General features: G+C 44.6%; 1 protein-coding gene across 1 annotated transcript in view; it reads left to right on the top strand.

The window, feature by feature from the left end:
- Nucleotides 1-1,392: 1,392 nt before the first annotated feature.
- BCO1 (beta-carotene oxygenase 1) overlaps nt 1,393-19,462 on the top strand; it is a 31,993-nt gene continuing 13,923 nt past the window's right edge. Inside the window, exons 1-6 of the mRNA XM_011356679.2 lie at nt 1,393-1,456; nt 4,271-4,399; nt 10,013-10,142; nt 11,617-11,764; nt 13,356-13,503; nt 16,994-17,217. Coding sequence (XP_011354981.1) covers nt 1,393-1,456; nt 4,271-4,399; nt 10,013-10,142; nt 11,617-11,764; nt 13,356-13,503; nt 16,994-17,217 — 843 coding nt within the window. The remainder of the gene's footprint in view (nt 1,457-4,270; nt 4,400-10,012; nt 10,143-11,616; nt 11,765-13,355; nt 13,504-16,993; nt 17,218-19,462) is intronic.

Genomic DNA, 19,462 nt, shown 5'->3' with positions numbered 1-19,462 from the left:
GGAATATATCCTGCCTTTTTCTTTTTTTCTTAAAGAAACTTGATTATATAGCAATCTCTCTTTAGCAGGTAGATAAGAGTGTTTTTTTTCGTTGTTGTTGTTGTTTTATTTCCAGTAGGTGGCACCCAAGTCTGGCGGAGGGGGGAAGGGGCGGCCTCCAAGATGGTAGGAGAGGTGGCCAGGCTCTGTGACTCAGCCTTCTGCTTGGCAATGGCAGTTGCTAAGACACAGCTGTCATCCCTCCATTTTCAGTGTCTGCCCTGCTCTCTTCCCTAATCACTGGGCTCTGCAACAAGGAATATGCTGATCACTCAGGCAAGAGTGTTCCAGGCTTCAAAGAATGAGAATCGCCATCTAACTCCCCCTGCCTGCTTCTTGCCAGGAGCTCGGGGCTGCATATGCAGCACTGGTCTCTCCCACAGTCCCTGCTTCTCTCCCTTTCCTCCTCTCTTTATCACCGGATTCGCCCACCTTCAGATGCTCTGATGTGTAGATCTCTCATATGTGTCTATGTACAAGGCTGAGTGTTATCTGTTGTCTGTTGGATTGAGGTTGTTCAGCTTGCTGTAATTTCAAGGGGAGAGATCAGGGGAGATCCCTCATGCCACCATGCTTCTGACGTCACTGGAATTGTCACCTATTCCTCATAGTTATTAAATAGATTTTTTTGGTTTCCTATGTTTATTGTTTAAATGGGTACATGAAGTATTTTATGTTTACTTCTCCAAAAGAGAAATATAATGAATTGAATTGCTCTTTATATATGATTTTGGGGTTGGGGGTAGGAGGCTCAGGGACCTTTAATAAAACAAAACAAAACAAAACAAAACAAAAACGTTCCCATCTCTACAGAAGTTTCCATACTGTGCAGCAGGAATTCATTTGATTGATGACACTCTAGGCTCTGCTAATTCCAGGAGTCTTTGGTGGTCCTGACAGTTTCTCTGATTATAAACCACCCCTACCTCCTAGGTTGCATTATTTCTGACAGCATACCGAAGCAGAATGTACGGCTAAATTATCCTGCCAATCTAAACTCAGCAAGAAACTAGCTTTTCTTGGTGATACCAAAAGTGGAACTGGAAAGAAAGATTTGGGAACACAATAAGAGGATTAAAGATTAACTAGGACACATGGCTGGGGAATTGATCTTTGATCAAACATAAATAACCGTGCAGCTTCCCCACTGGCATACAAAGAAATAGCAGGCCCTTGGAGAGAGAAAGGCAAAGGGAGAAACAAGTGGCACCAGGAGGGAGGGAGATATTTGTAAAGAACGGAAGCTGCAGGAGAGCATGAAGGAAAGGAAAGGAGGAGCCAAGGAGCAGTTGCCTTGAACACGGAGGAGCGTCTGTTCACTGTCAATATCACTCTTGCTCGGCGCCCTGTGCGATGGATGTACTATTTAGCAGAGATAAGAAAGAACAACCGGAGCCTGTAAAGGCCAGAGTGACAGGTGAGCTTTTTGTATAAATGATTGGCTCTTCTTTTCTATTTAGAGGTATGCGTTTTCTGCTTATAAAAGTAATACTTGTAAATTCATTGTGGAAAATCTGGAAAACAGCATATGGGAGAAAATGACCCATCATCCAGACACGTTCTCTGTGAAAATCGAGGTGCGCTTTTATATATTGTAACTCAGTTTCCAAGTAGAGAGAGTTGTTCTATTTCCAGGAGAAAAGTCCTGGAAATGCTGCACTTGGCAGATATACAATGGGATTATTCTGCAAAATGTGGCCCATTCCAACTGTGTGCTATGTGTGTGCAAATGTGTGCGTCTTGAATTAATTTCAAGATGGAGAAGTAGGGATAAGCTCTCACTCCTGCACGTGATTTCCTCTCAGGTACCACGGGGGCGATTTTGGCGTGGAGTACTGCAGAGCCAGTAAAAGAGACGACAGGGAACCACTGCAGAAACATTCCTTCAGTGGGCTTTGTGTCTCGTTCATTTATTTCTCTGGCTTTCTCCTTCTCTTCTGCGGTGTCACTTTCCTGGTGCCGTCTTGTTTACACTCTACAGGCAGTGACTGGGTCTGAACTCTTGGGTCCCCAGCGCGGAGCTTGCTCAGTATTCTAAGAACAAGTGGGTCAGCTCAGGCTCACGGGCAGGTTCATCTTCGGAAAGACGGACTGGACATTTTTCACAAGGAGAAGACAACAGTGAGCGTTCTTTGTGAGGAAAGTCAGATTGGAGTTTTGCAACTGAAAAATCGCCTTGGAAATTGCAGAGTGCTCAATAAATGTTGTTTTTCTTATATCTATGGCATTAACTTATGCTCCAATTCACCTCTCCCCGCTCTGCCAACCTACTCCTCCTGCATCTTGGGTCTCTGTAAATAGGTTTCCCATTTATTACGTTTCCCGAGGTAAAAGACTTGGCTGGCATTTTTTTTAAGCATTCCCTTCCCCTTTACCCCATATTTAGTCAAACTCTAAGTCCTATCAGTTCTGTGTCGTCAAAGTCTCTTTGATCCACAGTTTTTCTCTGTCCCCACTGCTGCCACCCTGGTCTTCTTTCTCGTCTTCCTGCCTCCTCTTGGCTCCTCCTCCTGTCTGCACTTCACACTCCATCTAGCCAGAGACAAATTTTGAAACCTCCAAATCTGAGCATATTTCATTGATACAAGATGTCCAGAAGAGGCAAGCTTTAGAGAAGAAAGTAGATTAGTGGTTGCCAGGGACTGGGGCTGGGGAAATGGAGAGTGACTGTTAATGGGTCGGTACAGAGCTTCTTTTGGGGGTGATGCAAATGTTCTGGAATTAGATAGTGGTGGTAGTTGTACAACATTGTATATACCAAAAAACCCTGAACCGTATACTTTAAAAAGGTGGATTTTATGTTATGTGAGTTTTCTCAATAAAAAAAATTTTTCAGGAAAAGATATCTGATTCTATTTTCCCTGTTATAACTGGCAAAGGTGTCCCATTTTTCTGAGCATCAAATCAAAATCCTTGAGATGTACTCTTGTTGATCTTTGTCGCTTGGCCTCTGCTTAACTCTCCAGCCTCAATGCTTATGATGTCCTAGCTCGAAATTACAGTAGAGTCTTACTAAACAGCTAATACAACTCCTGGTCTTTGAACTGATCTTTGCTCTCTTGGTTTGGGTTCCTCCAGAGATAAGAATGCAGGTGTAAGTAGTTTATTTGGGACTTGATCCCAAGAAACACTGGGAGGGAAGCTATTAAAAGGGTTATTGTCCAGACACTGACCACTGGGAGCCATCAGAGCTGAATCCTCTGGGAATAGTGTAAAAATTGCCCCACATTGTCCCAGCTCAGGGAAAGGAAGTGGTGGCATTTGACCTCCCCCACCAATTCCCTACCCAACAATGTGTGAGAGCTAATTCCAGGGGCATTAATTTTCCAATGCAGGCAAAGCCCTCATGCAGAGAGCTGCAGGTATTTGCAGAAAGCAGCCTTCAGGGAGAGGTGAATGGCAAGAGGAGGTGGGCAGGGCACCAACAACGTCAGCTACAGCACCCTATCTTTAGAGTAGTGCTGTCCAATAGAAATATAATGTCTGCTGCATGTGTAATTTTAAATTTTCTAGTAGCCATATTCAAAAAAGTAAGAATAAAAAGATGAAATTAATTTTAATAGTATATTTTATTTAGCACACCAAACATATCCAAAACATTATCAGTTTAACATGTAATCAATATTTTTAAAGTTGCTAATGAAATATTTTACATTTTTTTTCACACTTAGTCTTTGAAATCTGGTGTGTATTTTACACTTATAGCACATCTCAGTTTGGACTGGCCACATTTTAAGTGTTCAGTCACCATATGGGGCTGGTGACTACCATACCACAGAGCCAGCATAGCTCTAGAAAGTTCTTTCCTCATGCCTTTGTGAGGCAAATACCTACTTTCCCTCAAGACTCATCCAGGTCACATCCTCCAGGAAGCAGTCCTCACCCTCCTGTTCTTCCTCCATCCAACCTCAGGGTGAGGTCCTGTCCATGCGGCCCTTGGCTGAGTCTATTGCATTGGCTTTTCCACAGTGTATTTTGAGTGTCTGTTGATTCCTCTCTCTGTCTCTCATGGATGGTGAGCAATCTGAGGGCAGGGATGATGCCTATTCATCTTGGTATCCTCAGTGCTAGCACAACGCCAGGTGTATTATACGCTTTCTGGAAATGACTGCTGAGTAAATGAATGGATGTGGTGAGTGATATTGGGGCTATGGCCTCAATTACTCTCCATGGCCATTTCTTCTAGCTTTTTGGTTTAGACATGAAAACTAATCATTCTTTCTCTTAACAGGCAAGATTCCAACATGGCTGCAGGGAATCCTTCTTCGCAATGGGCCTGGGATGCACACGGTGGGGGAGACTAGATACAACCATTGGTTTGATGGCCTAGCCTTGCTCCATAGCTTCACAATTAGAGATGGTAAGAGTGCTATATTAGTTTACTGTTGCTGCTGTAATAATCACAAATTTAGTAACTTAAAACAGCACAAATTTATTCTTTTACAGGTCTGGAAGTTGGGAATCTGAAATGGGTTTCCCTGGGCCAAAATCGAGGTGTTGGCAGGGCTGCATTCCTTCTGGAGGTTCTAGGAGATAATCCATTTTCTGCCTTATCTAGTTTCTGGAAGCTGCCTGCATACCTTGGCTTGTGGCCCCATCTCCATCTTCAAAGCCAGCAGTCAATCAATCGATCACTCTCTCTCTTTCTCTGTTTCCCTCTGTCTCTCTCTCTCTCTGCTTCTATCATGTATCTCTGATTCTAACCTTCCTGTTTCCCTCTTATAAGGACCTTTGTGATGACATTAGGCCCACCCAGATAATCCAAGATCATCTCCCTTCTCAAAATCCTTCATTTAATCCCATCTATAAAGTCTCTTCTGCCTTGTCAGGTACTATATTCACAGATTCCAGGGATTAAGACTTGGACATCTTGGGAAGGTGGTTATTCAGCCCACAATAAGCACAAACTTCCCTGGAAAGGTGACCAGGGTTCAACTTGCACAATAATATGCATTCTCAATAAGGCAAGCAAGGGCAGGTGAAAGACTGAAGGCTTTAGAATCAATCACATATTGAATCAAAATAGAGTACAGAGCTGAAAAGAACAAGGGCAAAGGAGAGCCATACTCAATCAGTATGTTCAGTGGCTCTCCCTGAATGGACACCAATATAGAGAGAAAATAGAAGGTGCCACAAATAAGGTAAAATTTGGAGTTTAGGTGACTGGCTCAAGAATTGGATTATAAACTCTTTGCTGTTGGCCTTTGAGCTGGTTTACGTCACAACGGCTGAGCCAAGTTCTCAAAGAGGTCCAGGATGGATTGCATAAGGCTTTAGCAGGCTCAGGGTCACACGGTGGGCAAATTTGTGTCCAAGAACTTCAGCTTGGCGAAATTTTTCTTTAACCCCTGTGTTTTAGCATGAGCAAACTGTGGTCACGTCACCTCACTTGGCCTCAGTTTTCTCATCAGTAAAAAGAGCTTAATCATCCTTCCTGAAGGGCAGTCGTGATGATTAGAAGTATAGATATATAGTAAGGGCCTGACACCTGGTAAGTGCTCAGTAGATTAAAAAACACCATCATCATCACTGGGTTTGAATCGCAGCTCCACCATCCTAGTTAACATGTATCTAAGCTTTGTGACCTTGGCCAAGTTACTGACCCTTTCTGTGTCTCCGTCTCCCATCTGTAAAATGGAGATATCAGTAGCATATCTCATAGAATTGCTGTGGAATTTAAAGGAATTAATGTCTGTAAAGCTTTCTGTGTCTGAAAAATAATATGTGCTCAATAAACATTAGCTATTATTTTTACATAACTATTATTTCTTTCAGACTGGTCAGCAATTATTTTTTGAGTGTAGATTCTATGCCAGCAACTTGCTCAAACATTTAAGAATGGAGATACCATATGTGAAAACCATGAGCTCTGAGTTTGCAAAAACTTACAGATTTTACTGAGACTCGGCTACAGAGTGGGTAGTTTCATATTTCCTGACAGCCATAAGCCTTAACAATCCTCTCCTTTTCTAAATAGAAGTCACCAATGATTCCGTGGAAAATACATGTTGTTCTGGATGAGGTGTATAAAAGGGGGCTTCCTTTCCATGAGGCTCTGCTTCACTTGAGTTGCCAGGTCCTTCATGGTCCATTTCTGGTGCTCACATTAATGCTATATGGGAAGTATTCTTGTCCCCTCTTAGCAGATGCATAAATGGAAACATTAGTGATAATGAGTAACTTATCCAAGGTCACTGAGGTAGGGTTGGCATCTCAACTCATGTTGTCTGAACAGTTTGCAGCAGTCACCCCTTATCTTCACCACAAAACACACACACACACACACACACACACACATTCACTCACTCACCAACTACCTGAGAAATGGTAGGTTGCTAAAGTGACCCTCATGACTTAGCAAGCTGTGGCTCTGGCACCCTTCCATAGAGACCTCCAAGGACAAGGGAACCAGCAAGGGGATGACTAAGCCGTGGCTATCTTGCAGAAGTATGGCCACCAACCACCCAAATCCTTAAATGGGATAAATAGGCAAATGACCAAAGTTATCCTATGTTTTTTAGATTTTCTAAAGGCTTCTAGTAGGTTTTTGAACTAAAAATTCAGTGTCAAAGGTAAATAGCTATTTTGTATCCTTTTATGAGATGGTCAGGTGGGTGTGACCACAAGAGGAGACACAGAGAGGCTCAGGAAAACAATGGCTATTATATTTACAGGTCCTAGGGACAGGAGGCACAGCACATCATGCAAGGCCACATGGGAGAACACCAAGGTGGTCAGGAGGCAAAAGACAGGAGCAGGGGAAGCACTTAGGCCACAGCCTTTATTGGAGTTTGGAGGGAAAGGCAAGACAGGGCAGGGTAAATGCCTTAGAACTGGCTCGTGTAAATAATTTCTTCAGTGGGCTTTGAGCTATAGTGGTGGTCTCTAGTTGCCTGGCACCTAGCCCTCCGATGATTACGGCAGAGGATATTGCCTCCTGAGGTGTATGGACCAGAGAGAGAAGATCTGACTTTGGATTGGTTAGTTTGCATGTCAAAGACATGCTGAGTCCTTTGTTACTTCTAAGAATTGGCTAGTCCAGGGAGCAACAGTCTTTCCCCAGCTAGAAAGGTTTTTTACGATGTCAAAACATCATAATACACAGAAAAAAACACACACACACAATACAGTAGCATGAAAGACTCAATTCTATTCCTAAGCTGAAGGTGGCTGGAAAATGGGAAGTATGGAGGCTACACCCAATTACTCACTCTTCCCCTGTCCTGCCCTTGAACCTGGGCATGTGTTGAGAGTGCATGCCTTACTCTGCTTTGCAATGATCAATTTGCCATTCTTCAGGATAGGGTGGGAGACCCCAGAGTGCAGGGTCTCTTTGCAAATTGTTGTATCTTCATCACCTAGTATGGGGCATTACCCAGAGGGGCACTTTGAAACTCTTTATGGAGCCAAAATGACACAAATGAGGTAAAGATTGTTTTGGTAGAAGGAAATGACACTTTCCCAACCCATCTCTTTAATACTCTCTACTGGAAGTACTTGCTGGCTACTGGCCTAAGTGCTTCATACCCATCCACACCTCAGCCCTCACTATAACTCCTGAGGTAGGTACCACTGTTACTATTTCAATTTTGCAGATGAGAATCTAAGGCCCAGAGAGGCCAAGGAACTTGTCCAAATGCACACAGCTAAGAAGTGGTGGTCAGATATAAACCCAACACTCTCTAAACCCAGAATCTCAAGTCCTAACCATTATGGAATTCTTCCCCCATTACTCCATCTTGCCAGCTACTGACTTTCTCCCGCCTCTCCAGCCCTATCCTCTCGAGGCTGCCAGATTGTTGGTGTTGGTGTGGCATATCCTGGCTTCATCTCTCTTCTCCTCTAGAACTCTCAATGGCTGCCCATTGTCTAACAGTGGAGATATAAATTAAAAATGCTGAGTACTGCTATACATGATTCAAGAGGGCAAGCAGTGTTCTTGGATTTGAAGAGAACACAAAGCCCATATTTCTGAAAAGTTGATTTGTGGACCTCTTACATCAGAATCCGCAGGGATACATATTAAAGCTGCAAGTCCTGACACACACACACTTCAGCTTCTCATCCCCCAGGGCTTGAGTGAATCAAAATCCTGAAGATTAAGAACAGAGCATCTGTGTTTCTCACACATTTCCTAGATGACCCTGAGCATAACAAGGTTTGGAAAAAACCTCCACTGTGGACCTCCAGCCTGGCTGCCCAGTCCCACCCAAGACCAAACTCATCACAGTGCCGTGGGGGTGGGACTCAGGCTTCTGTGATTTTTTTAAAGCACCAGATGATTGTAGTGTACAGATAGCATGGAGAACCCAAGTTAGTGCCACACGAATAATACTTTGGAACAAGAAAGCAAAAAGACAGAAAAATGGCTTGTGACCTTCAGCAGAGGCCAGAGAAGTTAATGCTTTAAAAAACTAACACAGATTTGAATACAAGAGGCAGAGTGGAGAAGGGGAAGCTGGGTGAAGGGTGTACAGGAGTGCTCTATTCTATAAATTTAAAATGATTTTAAAATAAAATGTTTTTATAAAGCAGGCACAGAGATGTGTGAACCTAAGTTTCCCTTAGCAGTTTATTCGATGATTTTCTAATAAGAGGCAAAGTTGTTGTCCCATGAGGATTTGAACATGTAAATTCCAAGAGCCAGAGACAAAAGAGCTCTTGAGAATTTAGCCTTTCCAAAGCTGACTTTTTTAACTGTTAGAGCTCCAAAGTAGCCTTTTGGAAAGTTTGCTTAAAAATATCTCTCTCTCTCTCTCTCTCTATATATATATATATATATATAATATGCACACACACATATACATACATGTATATATACATATGAAAGTATATATATTTGTTTACTTATATATAACAAATGTAATTTTTTACATACATATATACATAAGTATATGTGTGTATGTGTATCCCGCTTTCTGCTCACCCCCAACCAGACCCAATTCTAGAAGATTTCAAGCAGGAGTATGTTTACTTGTGTCCCTTTAGAAGGAATGTGGCTAATGGAACTCTCCCACAAGCAGAGCGGTAGGGAATGCATGGGGCTTCTTCTTTAATCTCAACCTCAAAGTTGAGTGTCAGCCTTGAGTAATTCCAGAGACACATTTTCCTCTGGCCCCCAAGTGCTCCGGTGCTTTGGGGCTGGTTGTTTATAGGAAATGGCCACCTGTCAACAACCAGCCTGGGCTGAGAGTTTACACTTCAAGTAAACAGAATTCATCATTTTAGGTAAAGCACTACAGGGCCCAAAGCACCTTAGCCAATGCCTGTGGGTGGTGATCCTCAGAGAGAGTGACCAGAAAAAGACAGGCCAGCTCAAGAAGAGGCCAGGGTAGCCCCAAAGCAGGTTATGTGTAGCATGTGGCTGAAGACCAGTGTGTGTGGCCTCACCAACTCCCAGGTGAGTATTCCTGCCTCTAAAATTTTATTGGACAATCCAGAATTTCAGCAGCCATCACTTATCAATGTATGGCAGTGGCCTAAACTCCTTGTATCTTCCTATTTCATTTAAAACTGCCAACCCTAGCTGAGGAAGACTGTATGATCCCCAACTTCCAGCTGAGGAAACTGAGGTTCAATGAGATGAAGAGACAGTCATAATCACAGGGCGTAGATTGGGACTAACCCCAGATCCAAAGCCCTGCCCTCTCTGCCCACTGTATCTCAATAGCGTATGCAGCTTTTATTGAGCACCTACCACATGCTAAGTACTTAACAGGCCTTAAACAATCCTCACATCACAGCAGAGGGAACTGAGGCTGCCTCTGACACAAGGTCAAGTGCATGGCCGGTAGACGATGGAGCAGGGATTATGTGGAGCTCTTGCAGAGATAGAGCTCTTGCCTGTCCCAGTCACCATTATATCCCCACTTCTATATTACCTTTCCCTAGTAAAACCCCTGGAATGGCTGAAATAGATATTAAAGCCCTGTAAAGGTGTCAGCCTGGGATGATTCTGCTTCTTCTCTTTCAGGTGAAGTCTATTACAGGAGCAAATACCTGAGAAGTGACACCTACAATGCCAATATCGAAGCAAACAGGATTGTGGTGTCAGAGTTTGGAACAATGGCCTATCCAGACCCCTGCAAAAACATATTTTCCAAGTAACTGTCCATTTTTAATCTGGTCATGCTTTTTGATATCCTTGATGGTCAAAACAACCGGTGTTTGCTCCTCTGTCAGTTGTCTTTATGGTAGATGAAAACTTCTCATGACTGGACTTTGCCCATATAGGCTATGCAATTCTTGATCACTGAAAGCAAGCGAGGCAAAGAGTACCTGAGGGATTATTAGGTCTTCTCCCACATGGCTGATGGGAGAGCAATTTTGAGTTATCTATCAGAATTACAAATGCACATTCCCTTCGGTCTAGAGATATACTTGTTTGTGTCCAAAATGACAAACATACAAGGTTATTTGTGGCTGCATTATTTGTTAGAATGAGGAACTGAAAATATCCCAAATGTTCAACAGAGGAGTGGGTAAATAAATAACAGTAAAACTATACAAGAAAATACCAGGCAAAAGTAAAAAGGAAAGGGAAAGTTTTCTATGTACTGAATGGAAAGATTTCCAAGATATATTAAGTGAAAAAAAGCAAGGTATATAAGAGCAAATAATATGCTATATTTTACATACAAAAGCAGAAAGAAATCTAGATTTATTTTTGCTTCTTTGTGCATGAAGAAACTCTCAAAGGATGCATAAGGAAGTGGGAAACCAACAAATGGAGGAAAGAATAGGGGAAGATTTTTAGCTGTATACATTTTAAATCATCTAGGCTATGATGCATGTGAATGTATTAAATATTTGGTAATCAAATTGTTGGCCACGGAATCAGGCCTGCTGTCAGTATCTCCTTCCTGATATTTTTTAGAGGTAGAAGAGTTATGAAATGTGTTAAGGGTAGACTGGCCCAGAGATGGAAGATTGCTTTTGCTTTTCCAGAACTGTTCTGAACTCACATTTGCAGATGGAGGAAGAGCCGGTGAGGAAATGTGGAGGGGGAGGGAATTCATTTAAAACCACTTGTGTGGCATCCTTGCTGTTACATTATTTGCCAGTAGGTGGAGCACTGACCAATACGTGGATCCAGGATTTTTCTTCCAGCTTTGTTTGCCTTCTGATCAAATTAGTTATGAGTTCTTAACTCAAAATTAGTTTGCTTTCCTTTTTTAAAAATCTCAGTTCCTGGGAAAATTTGAGGTAACCAGCGTGATCTCACATTCTTACCCAAAGCAGGGAAGAGCTTTTTAAAATATTTTAGAACAACCCACCAGCACTTTCTGGCTCTGGTGTGGGAGACCTTTGGATTTTTGAGAGCCCAGGAGGGATCAGTTGGTGGCTGCGTTGTCCCAGCTGACTCATTCCTTAGCTGATTCAACATGGTGGTATCTTTGGGCAACTTGATATCTGAGTCCTCAAGATTCTTCAAGTGACCTATTGGGACCCAGTATTTTTTCTTCCTCAGTTGAAGGAGAACATTTAAAGTAGTAGGAAAACTAAAACCATCTCAAGCAGAACTTTCTAGCTAGGTGGACATAGCCATTGACCCCGCTGATTTGCTTTCCTCTCCAGAGCTTTCTCCTACCTGTCCCACACCATCCCCGAATTCACAGACAACTGTCTGATTAACATCATGAAGTGCGGAGAAGACTTCTATGCAACCACAGAGACCAATTACTTCAGGAAAATCAACCCACAGACTCTGGAAACTCTGGAAAAGGTATCAGCAAACCTACAACCAGCATCACTTCCTGACTCAAGGCAGGGACCCCCTGGCCTGCAGGAACTCATGACTGGAACCCCCTCCCCTAATGCCACTGGCTCTGGGGTTTCTCCAGCACAGCACTTACACTAGAGTCCAAGCTCCCTTAGGGCTGGGACTGTATTTTACATTTTGTGTCTGTATTCATTCCTAGGGCTACCATAACAAATACTACAAACTAGGTGGCTTAAAACAATAAAAATTTACTCTCTCATGGTTCTGGGGGCTGGAAATCTGAAATCACAGTGTCAGTAAGGCCATGCTCCCTCTGAAGGCTCCAGGGAAGGATCATCTCTTGCCTCCTCCAGCTTTTGGTAGTTGCACAGCAATTCTTGGTGTTCCTTGGCCGATAGATGTATGCATCACTCCAATCTCTTCTATGGATATAAATCACTGGATTAAGCCCCACCCTAATCCAGCATGACCTTATTTTAACTTGATACATCTGCAAAGTACCTACTTCCAAATACACATACTAGGAGTTAGGATTTCAGCATATCTTTCTGAAAGACACAATTCAACCCATAACAGAGTCCATAGTCCTGCACTGAATGGGAGCTCAGTGGGAGTCTGCATGGATGACTGGAACACCCAGGACTCCCAGTAGCCCTACCTTGTATTGACCTGAAGAGGGAGGCATTAGGCAGAGAGCAAGGGTACAAAATAAATGCCCAAGCAGATACCTTTCTGGGCAGAATCAAGTCAACACTTTTGTAAAAATCAATAGACCCACTTTCAATTTTCTCCAGCTGGTTATTCAAAGCCTCAGTGTCTTTGTAATACATTTTAAAGATCTGTTAAAAGGAGTGCTTTTCTTAGTTATGAAATTATGTCCAGCTCCTTTTAAGCTAAGCGACATAGGTCCAACTGATGTATGCGTTCCACAAAGCTGCAAAGAGGAAATACTAGGAGAGAATTAAGCACTGCCTGACTTTTTGGCTGGAGGCTGAGCTATTCTGGGGGAGGAAGGGTGGACAGCTGGTTCCCCTGCCACAATTGTTCTAAGGTTGTGGCCTGTTCAGAGCAGGATCATTATTAAGCTTGCTAGTTGAATTTTCCTTTGACCAAATGTTTTCCTAACCTCTTTGTTCTTAGAATAATCCTATGAGATAGGCCTGGAGACTTCTGCCTCTGTGGAATGCAAAAGGTGAGGGTTTAAATGACTTAAGCAGAAGGACCCAGAGCAGTGGCCACAATTAACACTAAAGCTGCCTCTCTGCACAAGTCATTGCTCAGAGCTCTTTGCAGTGAGGCATCCTGTCTCCACTCTGAGGACCCCAGCAGAGCCAGGCAATAGGATCCAGAAAAACTGCCACAGAAACCACACAGGTCACTAAGCCCCCTGTAACAGATTTGCTGTAGGAGGCCCCCCAGGAAGTTATATCAGGGTGCAAGAGTAAACATCCTCTTTAAAGGTGAAGTCCGCCTTATTTTAGATCAGGAGATATGCAAAAGTAGCCATTATCTCTGAGAACCTGGAATCTGTCAGCTTTTCACAGGATTTTATCCTCTCCCCTTTTCAAAACCAATTGCCTATCATATTTTGCAGGTTGATTATCGCAAATATGTGGCTGTGAATCTGGCAACAGCGCACCCTCATTATGATGCGGCTGGAAATGTTCTCAACATTGGCACAGCCATTGTGGACAAGGGAAAGACAAAATACGTGCTCTTTAAGATCCCTGCTACAGTACCAGGTAGGTCATTCTGGGGATATAATGAAGCACAGACTCCAAGGGTGGCTCCTTTGAAGAGTGCTGACTTTTGTTGATGATACAAGACTCAATCTGATGCTTTCCTTCCTACATGATTCAAATGATATGAACTCGCTTTTCTTCTTTAGGAGAAAAGAGGTATTACTTGCTTCCTTTTGGAAGAAGTGAATCCCCTTACTATTCTAACCTCCCTTTCTTTAGCTTCCAGTTCATTAGTTCATTAATTTATCCATCTATCATCCATCGATCCATCCATCCATCCATCCATCCATCCATCCATCCATCCATCATCCACCCATGTATTTTCCCCTCCTTCCATCTTTCCTTCCTTCCAGTTATTTTTTTCAGTCTTCTGACAGACCTTTGTATGTCAGGGCTCTGCCACCCACTTTCTTCCCAGCCCCCTGAAGCCAGGTTCTCAAAGTTGTTCAGGGAGCTCAGCACTGCTGGGATCTACTCCAGATTCCCACCCTGTTCTCTGGGCCTTCTGGACCTTCTCCGCTTAGCACTGGGATTCTGGAGGGAAGCCCAGGGCAATTGTGATTGTATGTTCCTGAGGGGGAGGAAGACAGGGCTCCTAGCCTTTACTTGTCCAGGACCTTCCTGGGAACCACACCAAGACCAGGCCTCCGTTGGTGGCTAGAGACAGGGTGAACTATTCAGGTGCCTGTCCTGACCATCTGGTTTAGGAAAACTGGTTTCTGTCCGTGATCCCTGCTGTTCCCTCTCCTCGCAGTCCTGTAGAACCTCCTAAGCAAGTTACCAGGCTCTGTTGGCAGATGCGAGTGAGTCCCTGAGGTCGGAAGGTACAATGAGTATTCTTGTTAAATGGAACTCCTATTAATTAAGCCAATAAAAGGATTTAAGGTCTAGCTTGGAAACCTAGAATGTCAGACCTGGGGATGGTCTAGGCATTTAGATTTGCCACCTCATATTACAGAGGAGGACCGTGAGGCCCAGGGGATCAGGTCACATACCCATGGTCACATAGCTTACAGGAGCCACCAACATCATGCTTCCCTGGGATCACACCCATCTCCTGCCTGCCAGGCCAGGGTGCTTTTCATTACAGTTTGCTTTGTGCTTCATTTGTTTTGTTGGGAAAAGAACTAACCCAAAACCCACAGTCTCCCTCCCACCAGCCAGCTGTTCACAGTGTGCACAGGTGGCCACAAGGGAGGTAGGGACGCTTACAGATAACTCATTAGAAAGCAGCCCCAGGCCTGGGTGGGGAGGCCTTTGGCCAGTGGGTGACTCATCCTTGCGGAGAAATGAGAAAATCAAACATGTACTGAGCACCTTCTGTGTTTGGGCACAGGGTGAGGCCCTACTCCATGATTTCATTCTGTTCATTGCCTTCATGCTGTGAGTGTTATGACCCCTAACATAACAGGAAGTAGTCAGGCTAAGGGGCTGTGCCTTCTTGGCTTAACCCTGTAACTTTGGCTATAATGATAGATCATTCCACTAAACCTCAGTTTCCCATCTATAAAATGGGAATCATACAGTCAGCCTTCCTGGTTATAATATATGGAAAAGCCCTTCATCACAACAGGTACTTAGTCTCATTCTCAGGTGTTTCAGAATGGGCAGTGCCAAGAGAAATTCATGGAAACCCTGTGAAATACATGTCTGTCTTAGAAAAACTCCAGTGTTCCCTTCTCTGCTTCTCTCCCATGTGTCTCCTTCACTTTCACGCTACTACCAGACTCACGACACTTCTCACACTAGCTGGGGAGTGGCGTGGGGATTCCCCACACCAAGCAATTCTCTGCAACACCAGCTGGTGTCCTATAAATTAACTCAGTACTAGGGCTATCTACTTGATAGTGTCAGACCCTGCAGGTTAAGGGCTCAGTCCCACAAGACTGGCCCCACTTCAGGCGCTAATTGCAAGTAGTAGGTCCCCAGGTTACCACAACTTCTATCTGACTTGGCTACAAATTGGGGGTTCCCACAAGTTCTACCTTGGATTCGATTAATTCGCTAGAGCGGCTCACAGAACTCAGAGAAACACTTAGTTGTATTTACCAGTTTATTAAAGGATATGATAAAGGACACAGATGAACAGCCAGATGAAAAGCTATATAGGGCGAGGTCTGTCCCATGGAGTTGGGGTGCATCACCCTCCCAGTGTGGTGGATGTGTTTGCCCACCTGTAAGCTCTCTCGACCTCATTCTATTGGGAATTTATGGAGGCTTTCTCACGTAGGCACGATCAATTATTAACTTCATTTCCAGTCCCTCTCCCTACTCTGGAGGATAGGGGGTATGGCTGAAAATTCCAATCTTGCAATCATGGCTTGGTCTTTCGGTGATCAGCCCCCATCCAAGAACCCATCCAGAGTCACCTCATTAGAACGAAAGATGTTCCTAGTGCTCTTATCACTTAGGAGTTTACAAAGGTCTTAGGAGCCCCATGTCAGGGACAGGGTCAAAGATCAAATATTAGAACCAGAGATGCTCCTAGTTGAATAGTTGCAACAGAAACCACATATGTGCAAAGCCTCAAATATTTACTCTTGGACCCTTTACTAAAAAACTTTGTCAGCTCCTGCTCTGGAGCAATGCTTCTCAAACTAACATGCATACGATCATCTGGGGATCTTGATGAAATGTGGCATTTGACTCGGTGTGCGGGCTGGGGTCTGAGGTTCTGCATTTCTAGCAAGTGCCCGGTTGATGGGCCACTTCGTAATTTCTTAAGTGATAAGAGCAAAAGTACAAGGGTTTGGGGAGCTCTGTTCCAGGAACTAGGGGCAGAGGCCAATGTATATTTTTTCTATTAACAATGTCAAATGATGGTCCTTAGCAAAACATCAAAGCATAACCCTGGGAAGCTGGCCTATCACCTGGGCTCTTGATAGAAATGCAGAACCTCAGGCCCCAGCCCCACAGACTGAGTCAAACTTCACATTTTATCATCATCCCCAGATGATCCGTATGCACGTTTAAGTTCGAGGAGCATTGCTCCAGAAGGGTCAATAAACTTTTTCTGTAAAGGGTCTAAACGTAAATATTTGAGGCTTTGCAGACATGTGGACTTTGTTGCAACTTTTCAACAGTGCTGATGTAGCTTGAAAGAAAAACAGCTATGGACTCTGCATAAAGAAGGGATCATGGCTATATTCCAAATAAACCTTTAAACAAAAGCTGGTGAAGGCTGGGTTAGCCTCTGGGCTGTGGTTGCGGACCCCTGGCCCAGAGACCTGACTCTGTGATTCCGTGTTTTCAGATTATAGAACCAGGTCTCACAAAGAGGGTGGACCTGAGCAGAAGGACTCAGCCTCTGCCCCTGTGTCAGCCAGACAGCAGCCCCTTCCTCTGGTTTACTTGTCTGCTCTTATTCAAAGTTTCTTATTAGTGACCGGGTCAGTTTAAGAGGCTCAGCTGCAGGCAATGGTGGCATGGTCTGGGGGAGCCATGGTCTGGGGGAGGCCCTGCGCTGTGCCTGAGCCTTGCTTTTCTCCAGAGGACAGGATGAAGGGAAAGAGCCCCTTGAAGCGCACCGAGGTGCTCTGCTCCATTGCCTCCCGCTCTCTCCTCTCCCCAAGCTATTACCACAGCTTTGGGATCACCGAGAACTACATCGTTTTTCTCGAGCAGCCTTTCAATATGGATATTCTCAAGATGGCAACTGCATATATCCGGGGAACGAGCTGGGCTTCCTGCCTGGCCTTCCACAAGGAGGAAAAGGTAAGACCTGGCTGGGACCACCAGCCCTACTGGGCCTGCAGAACCCCAGCATGAGGACAGCCAGAGCAAGGTGTCCCCAGAAGCAGAGATGGAGGTTAGCACGGAGGAGGTTTCTTAGGGAAGGGGGAAGTGAGCTACCATGCAGTCTCCCAGAGGCATCAGCCAACCTTCAGAGAGTTCTGAAGCTGGGATGGTCCTTCAGAGTGGTCCCAAGTTAGGGCAAAGGAGCCCTGGCCTTTATGCCCCCACATCAATAAGTCATTAGAGTAGACCATTCCCAAAGGAAGTATGACCTTGGACAAGGTGCCCTCATCAGCCAAGGCAGTCTCCACTCACCTAGCAGCAAAGGGGCTGCTCTTCATCCTAAACAAAATTTGGACTCCTTCAGCCTCCACCATCCACTGACAAGGCCCTTTCAGCATCCCTGTAGCTACTGTGTAATGCCAGGGAGGGGATGCGATAGATTATTCAGACATCATAATGACAAGTGTTCCACCAGATGGTATAACAGAAACGTTTTCAAGGTAGGTACACCTGGGTGCTCAAAGTATGTATGTATGTGTGTGTGTCCCCATGTATATATAATGTCTATATGTGTGTATATTCATGTGTGTATATGTATCAATATGTGCATGAATGTAAGTATGCAATGTATATGTGCATGTATGTATTTATTTGCTGTTTTACTTGTGAAAAATATCGAATAATTCTCTGTGTCATCTATTCAAATAATACACAAGTATAGAAAGCAACATATCAAGTCCCCTTCCCACCTCCCTGTCCCCTCTCTTACCCCTCCCATCCCACTGCCCGCTCCAGAGGGAACAATCACTATCCATTCGATACCCTTTTCTTCCTCCTATGCACCATATATATTTTTATGTACCTATACAAATATATGTCCCATTGGTGGCCACTCTTTAAGGCCTATCTTCTCAGGGAGGAAAGTGAGGTGTTTGAGGGAACAAAGGGGTTAGGTAAGGTCCCTCCTCTGCTCAGACCTTCCATTTATTTCCCTTCTTCCTTGGAGTAAGATCCTCACTCATGGCCTGTAAATCCTCACATGCCCTCATCACAACCACCGGCTTCCTGCTCACTCCACCTCCTCCTATATCTCCTGTATCTCCAACCAGCCAAACATGTTCCTGCCTCAGGGCCTCTGCATTTTCTGTCCCCTAGAATGTTCTCCCCCCAGATGGCTTCCTCCTTTAATTAATCTAGGTATCAGCTAAGGTGCCCTGATCCCGAGGCCTTCAGACCCTGGCCCCAGGCTTTCTGCATCCCCTGCCCTGCTTCGTTTTTCTCAGTAGCACTGGTCAACCTTCACACATTACATATTTGATTATTGGCTGTTGGCCTCACACATTACATATTTGATTATTGGCTGTTGGCCTCACCCCCATTGGAATATAATCTCCAGGAGAGCAGGGGCTTGATTTTATTTGTCTCTCCCGTTCCTGAGAAAGTGTCTGATGTGTCATAGGCCCTCTATAAATATTTGTGGAATGAATGAGTGGAGCACAGGTGCAGCAGGGAAGCCAGCTGAAGTTAGGTTTGCTCCACAGCCAAGTGCCTGAACACACTGAAGGGCATCCCACTGGCAAGAGCTACAGAGACCACAAGGCCTCCAATCTGAGGCCCCTGGGGACTCTCTGGCCTTGGAGAGTCCCATGGGGAGAAGACAGAGCCCCCGATGGCAGGGCAGAGAGTCCAGGGAAGGGCTTCGGAATGCATTTCAAGAACGTTCTGAAAATTCCTGTGGCTGACCCAGGGATTGAGATCCTGGGGAAGAAAAGGGCCTAAAGTAATCACCCTGGTACTCAACTCCCTACACTGACCTCCACCACCACACTATCAAAGTCTTCCTCCTCTGTGCCCCTTTAACATTCAAAGCTTGATTTCAGGGGAAGGTAAGAAAGAAGCAAACAAGCAGGAAAGAGGTGATGAAAGAACAGCCTGGAGTAGTTTGTCCCGCCCTACCTTTCAGATGGAGGGTGGTTGGGCCAAAGCTGCCAAAAGATAGAAACACCCCCCTCCATTTGTATTAGGCAATTGGGGCTGCAGATATGGCTAATTACCACCCAGAGTGATACTGCCTGTGACGCCCAGAGTGTGTGCAGAGGCCTAATGAGCTGATACCCACGTGGGCTCCTTAACTAGAACCAGGTCACTCAGCCCTCCAGGGCAGGGGCGTTGCTGTGACAACTGTATCCGGGTAGTAGGCTCTGAAGTGGAGGTTGGAGAA

The sequence above is a fragment of the Pteropus vampyrus genome, unplaced genomic scaffold (assembly GCF_000151845.1).
Source record: "Pteropus vampyrus isolate Shadow unplaced genomic scaffold, Pvam_2.0 Scaffold29, whole genome shotgun sequence".
NCBI lineage: Eukaryota > Metazoa > Chordata > Mammalia > Chiroptera > Pteropodidae > Pteropus > Pteropus vampyrus.
Note: the sequence above shows the minus strand (reverse complement) of the source record. Positions and strands in the feature narration are given on the sequence as shown.